General features: G+C 46.7%; 1 protein-coding gene across 2 annotated transcripts in view; it reads right to left on the minus strand.

Annotated features, from left to right (window-relative positions):
* Positions 1-19,137, minus strand: part of LOC138645807 (zinc finger protein 84-like) — an 82,523-nt gene that overhangs the window by 35,218 nt on the left and 28,168 nt on the right. Inside the window, exons 1-2 of one of the 2 annotated variants that reach the window (XM_069735321.1) lie at positions 10,305-10,663; positions 555-663 (exon numbers count right to left, since the gene is read on the minus strand). In XM_069735321.1, the coding sequence (XP_069591422.1) occupies positions 555-615 (61 nt within the window). In that variant the 5' untranslated portion in view covers positions 616-663; positions 10,305-10,663. Of the gene's footprint in view, positions 1-554; positions 664-10,304; positions 10,664-19,137 lie in introns of those variants that run through there. The other variant, XM_069735322.1, reaches the window with a different exon arrangement.

Below are 19,137 nucleotides of genomic sequence, written 5' to 3' on the forward strand. Positions count from 1 at the left end.
TGAGGGAAAATAGTGTAGTGATCGGAAAATGACAGATGTGAGGTCAAAATGACAAGTGTTAGGGGGGAATGAGAGGAGTCAGGGGGAAAATAAGAGGTGTGAGGGGGAAAATGAGAGATGTGAGGGGGAATATGAGAGGCGTCAGGGGAAAATAAGAGAAGTGAGGTGCTATAACTAACCACAGATATTTACTATGCCCAGGCAACGCCGGGCTCTTCAGCTAGTATTATATATTAACCAAGGAACCAAAGCCATGATGGATATCATATAAAACACTAAACTAGATACTTTTTCCATGAGGCGTTATGTGTTTTTGATGATCCATCATCCCAGTCTATTCTTTAAACCTTATTATAGATACACAACCGGTCTTGTTACATATTGCACCATGACATTGTCAGCCATACATAATCTGTATTTTATCTGAATTGGGGGAATTTATGGCCAGAAAAGCTGAAAAAACACATAACATAAAACTGCAAGCTTAAAATAGTCCAGTCCAGTGAACAAGAAGAATGCTTTATTTAGTGGTGACTCCTCACTGGGGCAGTTACCTGTAGCAACGTCGTCTTTGCACCACTCATCATCCCGCACATCGCGTTTTCCTTTCTCCATTATGGCTTCAGCTTTGATATTCTTCAGATATTTTCCTGGATGTCAAAGCTGTGAAAGTAATAATGTAAAAGTCACTGACAGAAGGAAAACTCACATGGAATGTTCTAGAAAGGAGGCTTTTACTACAAGCTCATGGGGCACCTGAGCCATTAAAAGATGCTGTCCTCTCCGCCTCCTATATCACTGGGGCTGCCCTTAGTCAGTACTGTGGTGTGTAGTGATAGAAGCAGGCGTCACTGTAAGTACCGTATATACTCGAGTATAAGCCTACCCGAGTATAAGCCGAGACTCCTAATTTTGCCACAAAAAACTTTGAAAACTTAATGACTCGAGTATAAGCCTAGGGTGGAAAATGCAGCAGCTATTGGAAAATTTCAAAAATAAAAATAGATACCAATAAAAGTAAAATTAATTGAGACATTATTAGTTTAAGTGTTTTTGAATATCCATATTGAATCAGGAGCCCCATATAATGCTCCATACAGTTCATGATGGACCCCATAAGATGCTCCATATTAAAATATGCCCCATATAATGCTGCACAAATATTGATTATGCCCCCATAAGATGCTCCATACAGACATTTGCCCCATATAATGCTCCACAAATGCTGATTATGGCCCCATAAGATGCTCCATAGACACATTTGCCCCGTATAATGATCCAATAATGCTGATTATGGCCCCATAAGATGCTCCATACAGATATTTGCCCCAGATAATGCTACACATGGCCCCATACAGATGTTTGCCCCATATAATGTAGACTTTAAGCAAGAACCTTCAGCACTCAAATAAGAACAATTTATTGTTTAGTGTTCAAAATGAAACAAAGAGGCAAAACATCCGCCAAATGCAAAGGAGAAAGCAAAAACTTTGGTATGCACAGATATACTTCAGCCGCGATGTTTCAGCAACAAGATGCCTTTCTCAAGCCAAATCTATCATAGAATACACACAAAAACAATGTATATTAAAAAAAACCCCAAAACACCCATACAGATATTTGCCCCATATAATGCTGCACATGGCCCCATAAGATGCTCCATACAGACATTTGCCCCATATGCTGTTGCTGCGATTAAAAAAAAAAAGACATACTCACCTCTCAGGCCCCCGGCACTTGCTATATTCACCTGCTCCGCGTTCCACCGACGGGTGCCGCTGTGTCTTCCTCGTCCTCTGCACTGACTGTTCAGGCAGAGGGCGGCGCGCACACTAATTGCGTCACCGCACCCTCTGACCTGAGCATCAGTGCAGAGGACGAGGAAGACGCAGCGGCGGCCGGCGGTGGAACGGGTAGCAGGTGAATATCATGCACTGCAGCTTCTTCCTGTATTGAGCGGTAACATGATACTGCCCATTACAGTAATGAATATGTGGCTCCACCCCTATGGGAGTGGAGCCGGGTCCATATTAATTACTGTAATGAGCAGTACAATGTGACCGCTCAATACAGGAAGAAGCTGCCGGAGAACCAGGGACACCGCGCCAGGAGCAGGTGAGTATTATTACACAGCTGTTGCTCTCCATCCCCTCCCGACCCCTGGGTATGACTCGAGTATAAGCCGAGAGAGGCAATTTCAGCCCAAAAAAATGGGCTGAAATTCACGGCTTATACTCGAGTATAAACGGTAACTGCATTATGGCTAAGTGATTTGTCTTCACACTTTGTATACACTAGCATTTTTAGCATTTTCCAGCATTTTATGGAATGTTTTGTCTGGAAATGTATTTTTGGGGTACATGCTATTTTTTTGTGGGGTTAGAAGCAATTCAGGAGTTTTTCCATTTTAATGGCATTCACTTCTGATATAAATGTCATGTTACAGGAGTCATTCACTCCTTTTTTAATATTTACATGAAACCCAGCATTATTTAAAGAAATAAAACGTTCATCTACTGATGTCCCAGTTTTCTTCTCTAATATGCAAGGTTATTGTCACATTCACATATCACACCAGCTCCAGCGAGAGTGGTCATGGCTGGGGGTATCCACTACAAGACCGCTGTGTCTGTCTAAAATGATTACAACCCTCCCAATTGTACATCTCAAACGTATAAATAATCACTCAAAACTGCTAAAGTTTGGGTCAAGGGCTGGCAATCTTCAGGAAGCCTTGTAGGGGTTTTCTCATGAGCAAAAGTTAATTTTATCCCCTTTATATATACGTTATAGGTCGCCTCTTCCTCTTTGATGCAGGCTCCAGTGTTTAGCCCGCATCGTTTCAGGTACATGACAGCTGATTTAATCAATAGTCATGTGCCCCTAAGAGCCGCAGGTGGAATCACGATAACCCCAGGCTGTTAACATGTTAAATACTGCTGTCAATCTGTGCCAGAAGTGCGCCATAAGGCCTGTCTATCGGCGTGTCCGACACATGATCGCGGGGCGCCGATGGGTTGGCATTACAACCTGGCGTCTGCAGAAGACTGATGACGGTTGTCATAGCTGATTTGCTATGAGCGCTGTCCAGGGACTGGCATTCATAGCAGATGAGCATTTCTGCTACACATATACAAATACAATCGATCAGAAGATCACAGCTTCAGGTCCCACATGGAGACTATTGAAGCAAGTGAAAAGTAAAATGATATAAAAGTTCATATCACCCCCTTTTGCCCCATCTATTACATAATTGTCTAAAGGTACCGTCACATTTAGCGACACTGCTGCGATATAGACAATGATGCCGATCGCTGCCGCGTCGCTGTGTGGTCGCTGGGGAGCTGTCACACAGACAGCTCTCCAGCGACCAACGATGCCGAAGTCCCCGGGTAACCAGGGTAAACATCGGGTTACTAAGCGCAGGGCCGCTCTTAGTAACCCGATGTTTACCCTGGTTACCATTGCAAATGTAAAAAAAAAACAACATACTCACATTCCGGTGCCTGTCACGTCCCCCGGCGTCCGCTTCCCTGCACTCCTCCAGCATCCTGTGTAAGCGCCAGCCGTAAAGCAGAGCGGTGACATCACCGCTGTGCTGTGCTGTTACGGCCGGCTGGCGCTGACACAGGATGCAGGAGGAGTGCAGGGAAGCGGACGCCGGGGGACGCGACAGACACCGGAATGTAAGTATGTAGTGTTTTTTTTTTTTACATTTACAATGGTAACCAGGGTAAATATCGGGTTACTAAGCGCGGCCCTGCGCTTAGTAACCCGATGTTTACCCTGGTTACAAGTGAAGACATCGCTGGATCGGCGTCACACACGCCGATTCAGCGATGTCAGCGGGTGATCCAGCAACGAAATAAAGTGCTGGCCTTCAAGCTCCGACCAGCGATCTCACAGCAGGATCCTGATCGCTGCTGCATGTCAAACACAACGATATCGCTATCCAGGACGCTGCAACATCACGGATCGCTATCGTTATCATTCTAAAGTCGCTCAGTGTGAAGGTACCTTAAGGGTCACTTCCATCATTCTGTCTGTCCTTCTGTCTGTCTGTCATGGATATTCATTGACCGTGGCCTCTGTCTGTCATGGATATCCAAGTCGCTGATTGGTCATGGCAAAACGTGCATGACCATTGCCATGACCAATCAGTGATGGCCATAGTCTGGCAGCGAAATGGCCACTGCTTTACTGCCCTGCAGTCAGCGCTGAGCGCTCACACAGGGTTAATGCCAGTGGAGCGCCCCCAGATGCAGGGTCGCGGGGTACTCAGTACCGGGCCTCTTCTTCTTCTGTTCTAAGGATGTCACGGTGGCTAGACCCGGTCCGTGACCCTGCTAAGGTGCGTCCCATTAAAGGTGATGGTGTGGTGCGTGGTGCAAGGCACAATGAATAACAAGGACACAGCTTTGCAGTCTCTTTACCTCTTTACTGAAGACTTAGGGATCCACAATCCAGAGCACTGCTAACAGGGCTGGCTGAGACCGGTCGGTCCGATGGCACATCCAGAGTTCCTTTGCAGGTGGAAATCAGTGCCTACCTACTGGCGCCTGTGTGTTGTAGTCCTTCCCTGCTATGCACCACGGGATAGTCCTCACAACTGTCGTGTCTGTTTCTGATGTTCTTTCTCTCTCCGTCCCCCAGATGATATGGCTAGGACGCACCCGTATGACGGGTAGGCCTGGAGTTATTCTGGGACCCTAGAGACGCCCCTCTCCCATGATTGCCTCCTTTGTCTGCTTAGGTGATTTAGGTGAGACAGCCAACCTATAATTAACTGTCCTGCCGTGTTCAAAGTAATGCGTAGAGTCTCTTACTTTCTCGGTGCTCCGGCCACCGGCTACACGCCTCAGAAGGATGTTGCCACGATCTCAGGGGCATGACTCCTTCTGGTTCTATCTCCTTTGTGCTGTGATCATGCTTCTCACTTCTCCACAATAAACTTCGCTTTGTGTACTTTATTAAGATGCCGCCGCAAGTAGTGCAGGAGCGGCTCCGTAACGATCTGTCCTCTTTCTAGGCCGCTGTCAGGATCCCACCTCTGACAGGTCCTCTCCCAAACTCTCCCGGGCTCTTTCTGCCTAACTTCCCGTCCAACCCCCAGTTTTACCAGAGCGTGAGGAGTGGCCTAATTGATAGAACCACTCCCCCTGGTGGCCGGAGTGTGAAGTGTAATGTGTGTCTGTGATACCTGGTCAGGTGAACTCCTTTGGTGCAATCAGACGTAACATCACTCCCCTTAGCGGCAGAGCAACATTACTGCAACGATCAGGACTCTGGGGCGCTGCACTCCCCCCCGGTTAAATCCAGTACTCCCGGACTGGGGAAAGAAGAACAACAATACATCTTAATGCAAAACATACAAAAATTTGAAATACAATGAACACGTAAATACTATGAACAAGTAAATATAACAATGCTTCCCTTTATGGGAGGTTAGGACGCTTGAACGTTGCAAAAAGTTTGGTCATGCATAGTTCATGACTCCCAGTTCATTGAGTGCAACTTTGAAAACAGCAGGGACCCCGGGTAAACAAAGGGGTCCCTGTGAAAGTTTTGGAGCAATTCACTGTCCATCACTCCATTGTCCATTCTTAATCCTGCAACAAAGATATTTACACAAACACTTTCAGCAACTTAGTATCTCCAAGTTTTGTAGCGAAGGGGAGTTTGATTCTTGGTGCTACGTGTAGACCTCCGCAGTGCAGGGGTTGCTATTGGTCTAACAGGGCCCACTATGCTTGCTACCGCTGGTGTAGTCTTCTAGCTACACTTCTAGTGAGTCTGGGTAGCACTGGCATGCTGGAGTTCTCAGAGCTGCTACTACTGATAGTGGGTATGGCAGATTCACCGATAGCAGAGGGAGGACGTGCTGGCCCAACGATTAGCGTGGCATCCTCAGGTGGGGTCCGCTGTGATTGAGGGTCCGGATGATCCGGCATCACATCTAATTCTGGCGGTTTCGGTTGACGAAACGTTAAGACAGGTACCACGATGGCCTGGTTTATTTGAGTCCACGACTGGAGAAAATCGCCAAGAACAGTGTGTATCATCTTTTTCTCTTCCATGGGCGGAGACGTCTCGGGGTCTGTTTCCCCATTTCTCAGCTTATCAGGGCATATTTTAAGATGGTCTCTGGATATGGCCGTTGAGGTTTCCCCTCCATCTTTGCTGATGAGACAGACCTTTGTATTGTCGAAATCGGATGGTAGGATGGTATATGGTTCCGCTTCCCATTGGTCATCAAGCTTGTGTAGTATCCTCTTCCATTTGAGTACTTGCTCACCGGGGGGCAAGGGATTCAACGGGGTACCCGGCTTATTCTTGCGCCTGTTCTCCACCTGATGGGAACACTGGGTAGCCTTGGGGCGATGGAAAGCGGGCAGCTCTACCTCTTCATATGCTTCTGAATCTTCCTCTGTTTCAGGTAAGTGGGGCATCCGGGACAATGCATCGGCATTCGCATTCTTGTGCCCGGCCCGGTACTTGATGGTGAAGTCGTAATTGGACAACCGGGCCATCCACTGCTGCTCCAAGGCCCCGAGTTTTGCTGTGTCCAAGTGCGTTAGTGGATTATTATCCGTGAAGACAGTGAATTTTGCTGAGGCTAGGTAGTGCTTAAACCTCTCTGTCACGGCCCAAACGACGGCGAGGAATTCCAGCTTAAAGGAACTGTAGTTGTCAGGGTTCCTTTCAGTGGGGCGAAGTTTCCTGCTGGCGTAAGCGATTACTCTTTCCTTGCCTTTCTGGACCTGGGACAGCACAGCTCCCAGCCCCACGTTGCTGGCATCTGTATACAATACAAATGGTTGGTCATATTCAGGGTAGGCCAGTACCTCTTCCCCCGTCAGCGCAAATTTCAAGCAGGTGAACGATTCTTCCAGTCCATTCCAATCGAATGGGGCACTCTTCCCCTGGGGCTTCTTGGGTTGGCCCACCAACAGGTCTTGCAATGGCGCGGCCTTCTTGGTGAAGTCTTTGATAAATCTCCGGTAGTAGCCTACCAACCCAAGGAACTGCCGGACTTCATGGAGGTTACCGGGCTTCGGCCAGTCCTTGATCACCGTAACCTTGTCGGGGTCTGGGGCTACTCCTTCAGCACTCACCACATGGTCCAGGTGTTAAGGGGAGAATGTATGGTATATGAAGATATACTTAAATCAAACCTATATGGACGCTTTGCTTAACATTAGACTCATGTAGCTTTAAGGTTTTTTGATTGACTGTCATAGGACTAAATTCTGTTGATTACTCTGTACCAGGATGTACCAAGATCCGTGTAAATCCCCTAGTCTTATCGAGAGTAAATGTATCTGCACGAAGGTGAATTGATCCCCAATAAACCAAAGATAAGTAGAATATGTGCATAGACAGATGTCAGCTTGACCCAAAGGCGCCATTAGGGCGATAGCGGTACAGAAATGGATTAAAAGAAATAATCATTAGAATTATGGGACTATAGCAATAAAGATAATAACATAGAACATGTAAGATCAAAAGAGTTTTCCGATAAGTGTTAAGTTGTAAAAACCCATGATGTAATGTGCGGAGACTGCCCAATTTTTCCATAAAAAGAGCGGTCCGACCAATAAAGATCCAGAAGTCTTTGAGAGACAATTGCTTGCATTTGTGTCCTGATTTCTCCGGCCATAATACCTCACATCCAATTTGGCAGCAGACAACTAAGATGAGAACACACGCATCCCGTGTGCCCTAACATTTGGCATCCGAACGTGGGGCTAGGACGAAAGTTCGAACCTGACCAGCCGCAAAGAAGGCCTCCAATCTTGGACTGGACCACTCGAGGGTGGAAAAGTGCACCTCCTATTAGGTAAGAAAATCATTCATCTTACCTATAACCCTCCAGTGTTTCCGTGCCGAGATAAAGGTCAGTCGGCTGTCAGACTCGGACATAGTGACCGTTCTGACAAGTCCTAGCACCAAAAACCCACCCTGGTCACGATTTCCTTAATTGTCTGCATTATCTGTTTTTGCTTTTGCCTCTCTGCTTTGCTGTTTTGTTTGTTTGCATATGTGGTACTACCTCAGCCAGCCTGAAAAATATAGGGAGACGTACAGAGCAATTTCACTGTCACTCTGGTTCCGGTCCTGCTCTCAGCTTGACCGATGGTCGCAGAAATCTGAACTGTGTCTCTCCCAGTGGGCAAGTGGGAGTAGTGGCTTGATTACTCTGAGTGATTTTACAACCTCTAAGTGGTTGGTGACTTCTTGCGGATGCCCACCGGAGATCACCTGGCTATGGTGATGATGTTTTGGCTGCAGCGTAAGTTCATAGGTTTTATTCTATAAGGGTGGAAGGGTAATAACAATTACCGTATTGATGTGACTGAGTGATTGCTCTCTCCCTGTCTACCTAAAGTGTGTTCTGCCCAGGTATAGACTTTTTATCTCTACAGATCAGGCTGGCATATAGATTGATAAATTGTGAAGTGTTTCGTTGTCAGGGATTCACAGTATCTGACATCAATGCTAGTTTAAGCTGTCTTTTGTCTGTTTGTATGGTATATGGTTTGCCGGCAGGAGGCGTACTAACATATGGTTAAAGTTTTGAATTCATTCTGTATATATATGTTGTGAGATTAGAGAATTAGTTAACCGGATTTGTTTTGCATACTTTAGAATTGGAAAGTTAGTTGTTAAATGTGTTCATGAAGGAAGAGAATTCCTTGAATGGTAATTGCTTTTACTTGTACAGATATCTCTGGTAGTGTGAGATCCAAAGTCCATTGTTACTCTTTAGTTAATGTTTGACTAACGTCACTGCATTTTTTTTGTGAGACGGTTTTTGAAATGGTTGTTGTTGAAGTGAAAGTGTTGTGGAAGCAGATATTCTAGCAATTTATCTGGCATTTTTAGACTACGCATTTTCTGGGTATAGAAGAATTGTTAAATACCCTGGTGGTAATTGTTAGCCAACTTCCTATATCACTGTGTTTAAAATACTAGACATCACAATATCACTGAAGACCCCTTTCCTTTGACATAAGGAGTACATACAGCTTTCACAGTCACATAGCTAACTGTTCAAAACCACGTGGGAACTTGTCTCAAGAGATAGACACACATGTCCCTCAGACGCACTAAGAATTCAGATGATAGAATGGGTGGGAGTAGTCAGTCAATACACATAAGACAGACATGACCCATAGGGGAGCAAGGAAAGAAAACGCATGTTAAGAAGAATCCTCCGACCCCAAAGGGGGGAGGATTAGATAAGATGGTAGAGGAAGTCAGAAGACAGGCATGGAGAGAGGAATACGACAAGGATACTGAATTTTATGCCAAACAGGCGCCTACAGAAAATGTGTCAGTTGCAACATCTGCATTACATTCATTGATACCGCCCATATACTGTACATTCCCGACGACTGGACATGTACCAGCTGACAAATGCAGAATATCGTGACACTTGTTCTGACTGTCAGATGACCAACCCAAATAGCCCTACTTTCTATCCAACTATATATGTAGACGGAATACCTTATGCTACATCTTGTCCGGAATCCACTATAGCTCCATTAATTAATGCAGTCCGTAAAAAGAATAATGAAGGAGAAGATGAACATGACATGGAGGTACATGATCAAGCAGAAGAGGGAAGACAGGAATCAACAGCTCAGACTGATAATCCACAGTATCCACCACTATATGGTGGGAGTACATCATCATCATCATCTTCTAAACCTCAAAGCTTACACTCTCGCACACAACCTACTCCACACAAGGACCCCTGGAAATACCAGGAGACAGACACTCTAGTGAGCAGCTTGCCAGACCCAGTGCAACATCTGATGCCATTTTATAAAAGGATGCATCAAATACAAAAGGCACACTCTGCCTCATGGACAGATTTAGAAAGGCTCACTCAAATTGCGGCAGGATGTTCCCTTTGGCCAAGGATGCGACTAGCCCTTGAGCCTGACAACCTCCATGTAGAATGGCTTGAGTCACGTGTATCCGGAGAATATTTCCTCCATAAGCTTTACGTCTGGACTGAGAAACCGCCTGCCAGCCCAGACCCCCACTCTCCAGGATGTCATGCAGGGGAAAGCAGAACCTGTGGATAGTTTCTTCCATCGATGTAATCAAAAGTTTCAGGATCTCAGATTTGAAATGCAAGTTAATCAATTAGAAGGAACTGTGATACCCACCACTACCGAGCTCCAAACTCTAATAGGGTATTGGCATACTGAATCCGCAATCCATGAAAGTATGTATACCCTTACAGTCCACAAAAATACCCGAGAGAAGCGTAATCAGGAACATTGACTTACCAGACCCAGACTTTCTCACGGATGCAGTAGTGCCTTTTGTGGGGGTGGATGGTAACACACGGTACACTCCAAGGATCAGGCCCCTACACAAAGGCCTACAACCTGCAGAGTATGCTGTCTCAATTGGTTGTCTCATCCACCTGGTGTCCACCTACCCTGTCAGTTTTACTAGGATCAGATCTACTACCAAAACTCCAAGCCAGCATTCTGTTTCATAAGGACGAAACTGTCACGTTTCACAGGAGCAGTCTGCAGAAGTGTACGGTCTCTTCTCTTTACAGGACACACCTGTAGATCATGTGGACATTGAACTGATGGCATTGATCCCAGACTCATTGCGGACACGAGGCCCAGAAGAAATTGGCAGGCTCAAAGTCCAGCCTATGAAGACGGAACTGGAGTCAGGAGCCCTGCTGCCATGGAAACTGCAATGCCCACCTTCCATTTCGTAATCTGCCACCATTATGCAACAACTGGAAATATACCTGGAGCCCTGGAAGATGACACATCCCACTGAAGACAGGAAAGCAGCTGTTCAGCACATACCTCTGGCAGCCAAGCCAACACAGCTACAGTCCTTCATTGGACTAGTTTCCTGCCATCCCTGGAGCCTTGATGCCTCTACACATGCCTCAAGGACACTCCTTTCAGTTCAACCAAGGAAGCCATCGATGGGTTTGACATGCTAATTTGCACTCACATCCTCTCCTGCTCTAGGACTGCCAGACTATAACAAACTGTTCTGCCTGTTCTGTCATGGAGAAGCAAGCCATGCAACTGGAGTCCTGACACAGCTTCCCGGAAGGAGACAACGCCCTCCTGGGTACTACTCTTAACCAAGTGGCCCGTGGAGTCCCAACCTGCATGAGAACCGCGTTGCAACCCACCTGTACTGGACAAGGCTTCTGACATCATTATGGGTCACCAGTTGAAGATCCTGGCCCAAAGCCCTATTCTGCTGTCCTATGTCTGCAATGCCCTATTCTGCTTCCGTCAATGTCACCATCTCCAGATGTGCTGTCCATAACCCAGCTACTCTCTTACCTCTGCCAAGGGGGGAGAGGGTGAAGATCACATCTCTGACACATCAGTGGAAGAGGTAGTCGACTCTGAAATGGCTCAACGCGATTGTCTCGCTGTCATGAGACAAGACCTCTGGAAGACTGATGCTCTTTGTGGTTTGACCAAGGTATGCAGACCAAGAAGGCCGTTTGCACACTGGTATAGCAGTAGTTACAGAAGATACCTGCTGCCAGCAAAATTGCTGCCTCCACCCAAAGGCAGGACCGCGGGCCTTGATAGAAGCATGCAACAGGTCCATTCAACACACAGCCACGACCAATCTGGAGGGAAAGAGACTTCATCATGGCTAATGGAACACCGATCAGAGACAGCCAAAGCCATACAAGAATGAATGGAGTCCTCATTGATGCCTGGAAGAGTTGCGGTGGTAAAAGGTGAAGACGCACACACACTGGAGACACCTCAAGGGAAGCAGTGGGCAGCACACTAACTGAAGCAACAGCAAAAGAAGCAGCAATGATACTACTTGACACAGAAACATCTCATCTGTACTCTAATATGGATCCAGAAACGGAGGGAAAATGGCTATCCCTGGAAAAAGATGTCTTAACATCCCAGAAGCAAGCATCCAAAGAAGTGAAGAAGAGGAACCGAGATGGAGCCACACCGATGAAACACGCCTAAGGATGAACAAGGGAAATTGAAGGCCTCGAACAAATGACCCTACATACTTAATGCTAGACATGAAACAGTGGAGCTATAGCATAAGGAGTTTTAGTCTTTCCCTTAGGTCTCACATATGCATGCACACACAAACACACACTAGCAGGTCCTACAAACTCAGCACTATAGGATCCTACTAATATTCCAAGTTTAGGGTTATACCTTTTCTAACTACAGTTGTCTATATGCAGACTAAGTTTATTGTAAAATAAGGCATGTGACTAAATTTGTTCTCAAGTTCCATCCATCCCAGATCCTGAGGACCTAGAAGGTGCCCACCAGATCCTGCCCGATGACTGACTCCTCATCATCAAGAGGTTCAAACCTAGAGATGACAGCCTGTTCCAAGTCCTGTCTACTACCACAGCAGTCCATGGGTCCACGCTTCCCACTGCAAGGAGATGCCAGATCCAGAATCCAGTGGCGGCTGCCACTCTTCATCCGTCTGACACTTATCCTTCACCTAGTCCAAGGGGTATCCAGTCACCAAGGGGTAGTCACTCATGAGGAGGGTATAGTGACATTTTGGTATAATATCTCCACCCCAAGAGTAACATATCAATTTGACTATTGCCTCATAGTAGAATGCCCAGGCCCCATGGCACAGTTTGACATCTGGCTAAACACACAATTCATCTGTGTCACCACTGCTGAAACAGGGGAAGGTTCAAACTGTGAGGATTGGTCACTTGTTGGGTGGCACACTGGTGAAAGTGACTGGGGACATCAACCAGTCCAGGCCCTGCAAAGCAGAGACTAATGGGGAATCAGCCTATTAACCCGCATTACCCTGTCCAAAGCCCCATTTAAGGGCCAGAGGGGCCTTCCAGATTCAATACTCCACATCTCTGCCACTCATTGCCCCAAGGAGGGATGCATAGCCAGTACCTTACCATTGACAGCCCCTCAGAGAATGACCAAGGGTTATATGTACTAGGCTCCAGTACTAAACTTGGGAGGCAGAATGGTGGCACAAAAGGTAAATTTTGGCTAAGAAGCATAGTTACCAGTGGGGGCACACAGGGGGTACCTGATAGATTCAAAGCCAGGAACAAGACAGCAGTTGGGCTTAAACCCACCATTCCCATAAATAAGAACATACAGTAGATAAACTACCTATACTATAATCAACAACGGTTTATAAAATACACTAGGGATACCATAAAGGCACTTATTGACCCATTAAGTTTGCAATAGCTATTCTATCTGTTTTAACTGTATTAAGCCTTAATTCTCTACCTGCATAGCTTCATGCCTTAAGAAAATGATGATGAGGACCATGGAAACCAAAGTGATGACGACCATACATGTTGATTTCAAAGATCCCCTAGATGAAAGAAGCTGCTGTGAAAACCATGAGAGGATCCACATTCCCCGGAATATGTCTGCCTGAAGCACACCAATAGGGAAAGACCAGGATCTGACTTCCTCCTGTGCAAAGTCCGTTTGGAGGGGGTCCATCTACTAGAGATGGACCGTCTTGTTTATACGGTGAAGGTTAGTTAGTTAGATAGGCTCCAGATTAGGCCCAGGAGGACAGATCGATAGGTTCGACGAGATCAGAGTTTGATTTTGCATATCTCCAAAGGGGGGACTGTTAATGGGAGAATATATGGCATATGAAGATATACTTAAATCAAACCAAGATGGACGCTTTGCTTAACATTAGACTCGTGTAGCTTTAAGGTTTTCTGATTCACTGTCATAAGACTAAACTCTGTTGATTGCTCTGTACCAGGATGTACCAAGATCCGTGTAAATCCCCTAGTCTTATCGAGAGTAAATGTATCTGCACGAAGGTGAATTGATCCCCAATAAACCAAAGATAAGGAGAATATGTGCATAGACAGATGTCAGCTTGACCCAAAGGCACCATTAGGGCAATAACGGTACAGAAATGGATTAAAAGCAATAATCATTAGAATAATGGTCCAATAATAATAAAGATAATAACATAGAACATGAAGATCAAAAGAGTTTTCTGATAAGTGTTAAGTTGGAAAAACCCATGATTAGTGTTGAGCATTCCGATACCGCAAGTATCGGGTATCGGCCGATACTTGCGGTATCGGAATTCCGATACCGAGATCCGATACTTTTGTGGTATCGGGTATCGGTATCGGATACATAGGGATCTGTAAAATAAAGAATTAAAATAAAAAATATTGATATATTTACCTCTCCGGCGGCCCCTGGACTCAGCGCGGGTAACCGGCAGGCTTCGTTGTTCAAAATCAGCGCTTTTAGGACCTGAGAATCACGTCCCGGCTTCTGATTGGTCGCGGGCCGCCCATGTGACCGCCACGCGACCAATCACAAGCCGCGACGTCACCGCAAGCTATTGACGCGCTCATTTTAAAAAATGAGCGCGTTAATGGCTTTGAAAGACATAGCGGCTTGTGATTGGTCGCGTGGCCGCGACCAATCACAAGCCGCGACGTCACCGCAAGCTATTGACGCGCTCATTTTTAAAAATGAGCGCGTTAATGGCTTTGAAAGACATAGCGGCTTGTGATTGGTCGCGTGGCCGCGACCAATCACAAGCCGCGACGTCACCGCAAGCTAGTGACGCGCTCATTTTTAAAAATGAGCGCGTTAATGGCTTTGAAAGACATAGCGGCTTGTGATTGGTCGCGTGGCTGCGACCAATCACAAGCCGCGACGTCCCCGCAAGCTAGTGACGCGCTCATTTTTAAAAATGAGCGCGTTAATGGCTTTGAAAGACATAGCGGCTTGTGATTGGTCGCGTGGCCGCGACCAATCACAAGCCCCGACGTCACCGCAAGCTTTTTTTTTTAAAATGAGCGCGTCAATAGCTTGCGGTGACGTCGCGGCTTGTGATTGGTCGCGTGGCGGTCACATGGGCGGCCCGCGACCAATCAGAAGCCGGGACGTGATTCTCAGGTCCTAAAAGCGCTGATTTTGAACAACGAAGCCTGCCGGTTACCCGCGCTGAGTTCAGGGGCCGCCGGAGAGGTAAATATATCAATATTTTTTATTTTTATTCTTTATTTTACACCTCCCTATGGATCCCAGGGCCTGAAGGAGAGTTTCCTCTCCTTCAGACCCTGGGAACCATGAGAATACCTTCCGATACTTGATGTCCCATTGACTTGTATTGGTATCGGATATCGGTATCGGCGATATCCGATATTTTTCGGGTATCGGCCGATACTATCCGATACCGATACTTTCAAGTATCGGACGGTATCGCTCAACACTACCCATGATGTAATGTGCTGAGACTGCCCAATTTTTCCATAAAAATAGCGGTCCGACGAATAAAGATCCAGAAGTCTTTGAGAGACAATTGCTTGCATTTGTGTCCTGATTTCTCCGGCCGTAATACCTCACATCCAATTTGGCAGCAGACAACTAAGATGAGAACACACGCATCCCGTGTGCCCTAACAAGTGACCCCGCCCACCAAATCGGACCCTGAGTGACCCCGCCCACCAAATCGGTCCCTGAGGTGCCCCGCCCACCAAATAGGAACCAGAGTGACCCCATCCACCAAATCGGACCCCGGGTGACCCCGCCCACTAATTCGGACCCCGAGTGGCCCCGCCCACCAATTATGACCCAGAGTGGCCCCGCCCACCAAATTATGACCCAGAGTGGCCCCGCCCACCAAATCGGACCCTGAGTGACCCCGCCCACCAAATCGGTCCCTGAGGTGTCCCGCCCACCAAATAGGAACCAGAGTGACCCCATCCACCAAATCGGACCCAGAGGGACCCCTCCCACCAAATCGGACCCTGAGGTGCCCCACCCACCAAATCGGACCCAGAGTGGCTCTGCCCACCAAATCGGACCCAGAGTGACCCCGCCCACCAAATCAGACCCAGAGTGACCCCGCCCACCAAATCTGACCCAGAGTGACCCCGCCCACCAAATCAGACCCAGGGTGACCCCGTTGACAGTTTTATAGGTCGGATAGTTACGGACGCGGCGATACTAAATATGTGTTCTTTTATTGTTTTTTTTTATTTAGATAAAGGAATGTATTTATTGGAACAGTATTTTTTTATTATTATTAATTTAGGAGTTTTTTTTTCACACACATTTTTTTTTACTTTTTTACTTTGCCCCGGGGGGAGGGCAGGACAACTTCACAGTAAAGTGACAGATCGCTGATCTGACACTTTGGTGTGCATTGTGTCAGATCAGTGATCTGACATGCACAGCAGGGAGGCTGTTATGTCTGCTAATGAGAGGTGTTATGAAGGCAATCCAGAGACACAGTGTGCCTAGCGATCAGAGCGCACACAGTGATCTGACAAATACCCAAAAACAAAAGAACGAGCTCTGAGACGTGGAAACTCTGTAGACTGCACACCTGATCCTATCCTAAGCACAACTAAAAGCGGCTGTGGATTGCGCCTAACAACTACCTATGCAACTCGGCACAGCCTAAGAAACTAGCTAGCCTGAAGATAGAAAAATAGGCCTGACTTGCCCCCAGAGAAATACCCCAAAGGAAAAGGCAGCCCCCCACATATAATGACTGTGAGTAAGGTGAAAAGACAAAACGTAGGGATGAAATAGATTCAGCAAAGTGGGGCCCGATATTCTAGACAGAGCGAGGACAGTAAAGCGAACTTTGCAGTCTACAAAAAACCCTAAAGCAAAAACCACGCAAAGGGGGCAAAAAAGACCCACCGTGCCGAACTAACGGCACGGCGGTACACCCTTTGCTTCTCAGAGCTTCCAGCAAAACAAAAGACAAGCTGGACAGAAAAAAAGCAACAAAATATCAAAAAAGCACTTAGCTATACAGAGCAGCAGGTCACAGGAACAGTCAGGAGAAGCTCAGATCCAACACTGGAACATTGACAAGGAGCCAGGATAGCAGCATCAGGCGGAGTTAAGTAATGAAGCAGTTAACGAGCTCACCAGAACACCTGAGGGAGGAAGCTCAGAAGCTGCAGTACCACTTGTGACCACAGGAGTGAATTCAGCCACAGAATTCACAACAGGAGGCTTCCCGACGCCTGCTCTGAGCAGGCTCTGGTAAGTCACCTCCCTGCAGGACCCGGATGCAGCCCCACGGCCATTTTGGATCCGGGCCTGCAGGGAGGAGGAGGTAAGAGACCCTTGGAGCAACACGATCACATCACGTTGCTCCCAGGGTCTCAGGGAAGCACGCAGGGAGCCCCCTCCCTGCGCGATGCTTCCTTATACCGCCGGAATACTGCAATCATGTTTGATCGCAGTGTGCCGGGGGTTAATGTGCCGGGGGCGGTCCGTGACTGCTCCTGGCACATAGTGCCAGATGTCAGCTGCGATAGTCCCCCCATGAGCGCGGCTGATCACGTTGGACGTACTATTCCGTCCTTGGGAAGTAGAGCCCACCCCACATGGACGGAATAGTACATCCAATTAGAAAGGGGTTAAACTTTTTTTGGCTTTTTATTATGGTATTTTATTTGGCATTTCCTTATTCACAGCAAACAAATTAGTACATTAATGAGAACATGTCCTGGGAGGATCTGTCCCTTTGGTATAGTGTGGTTATTTTCATTTATCTGGATGGGGCTTTAGAGCTCCTCCAGTACTCCGCTCTATTTGATCCTTTGGAAGCTGAATGTATAAAAAGAGAGTGTGGCTGATCTTTTCATATTTATTTTTTAATGACCTGAAGAAGACTCCAGGGTGTAGGAGTCGAAATGTGTTGTCCTGTAATTTTTTTTAACCTCTTTTATCTCAATAAAGTAGATATTTATATAAAACATCTATGACAGTGATGGCGAACCTATGACACGCGTGTCAGTGCTGACACGCGTAGCCATTTTCAGTGACACGCGGCCGCCGGCCGCAGCCCCATAGAAATTGCATCCTTAAATTGCATGGCAAGCCGTTCCGATTCGGATCGGATGCCATGCAGGAGGTCTGTAGGCCCAAACAACAGAGCTCCGGCACAGAGCGTCTAGGCCTGGGACTTCCGGTAGGCCGGCGCAGCTCCCGGAAGTCCCAGGCCTAGACGCTCTGCGCCGGAGCTCTGTTGTTTGGGCGGCATTGCACTGCTCCCTGCTTCGCCGGCCGGAAGTTCGGGCCTACCGGAAGTCCCAGGCCTAGACGCTCTGTGCCGGAGCTCTGTTGTGACAGGCCTAAACGCTCTGTGCAATGCCGCGGGGGACGCACTTTTGAGGTCTGAGGTGATCGCTGTCTTGAGGCCCTGTGATTGCTGTCTGCAGGCCCTGTGACTACTACAGCAACCATCATCCAGTGAACTGTGGGGTGTCATTGGCCATTATTGAGATAAGTGAGGGGGAGGCTGGAAGAGGCCTGTGCTATGGGTGCCGTTTCCCGCCATTAGGAACGCCATCTTGCAGCATAGTACAGACTCCATTTCACCACCATTACTGTTGTGCATCCTTATTAACCCCTATTTCTGCTTATTAACTCTGCCCTTTCCTAAAAGACAGTTACATGTGCCATCATATGGTCAGTTAGGTTAGTTAACCCCTAATTACCTGCAGGGCTAACTATAAATCTTCTCTCACTGCCCCTCTCATGGAGAAGCCACAAAATAAAAAAACAAAGTTAAGTAAAGGGAGTGGTAGTAGCAGTAGCCGACCCTTTCAAGAGACATGGACTGAGATGTATGGCATTATAGAAAAAAATGGCAGATCATTTTGCGTTCTATGTAGTGAAACGGTAGTAAGCAGAACGTGGAATGTAAATAGACATTTTGAAACTAATCATTCCCAGCTCTTGAAAAAAAGTGAGGATGAAAGGAAGGAATACATTTCCAGGCAGCTACACCTTCATAAGAGCCAATCTAATTCCATCCTTAAATTTGTAAAAAGCTCTACAAATTTAACGTCTGCAAGTCTGAGCATTGCTCACTCCATAGCTCAGCATGGAAAAGCACTCAGTGAGGGAGAATTTATTAAAGAAACTCTCTTAAGATGTGCACCAGTTCTATTTCATGATATGCAGAATAAAGATGCAATTATTAAGAGAATATCTGAGTTACCACTCAGTAGAAATATCATAAAAGACCGAATAATGAGGCTGAACACAAGCGTACAACATCAATTAAAGAGAGACATAAGTAATTGTAAATATTTTTCGATCTCTC

The sequence above is a fragment of the Ranitomeya imitator genome, chromosome 7 (assembly GCF_032444005.1).
Source record: "Ranitomeya imitator isolate aRanImi1 chromosome 7, aRanImi1.pri, whole genome shotgun sequence".
NCBI lineage: Eukaryota > Metazoa > Chordata > Amphibia > Anura > Dendrobatidae > Ranitomeya > Ranitomeya imitator.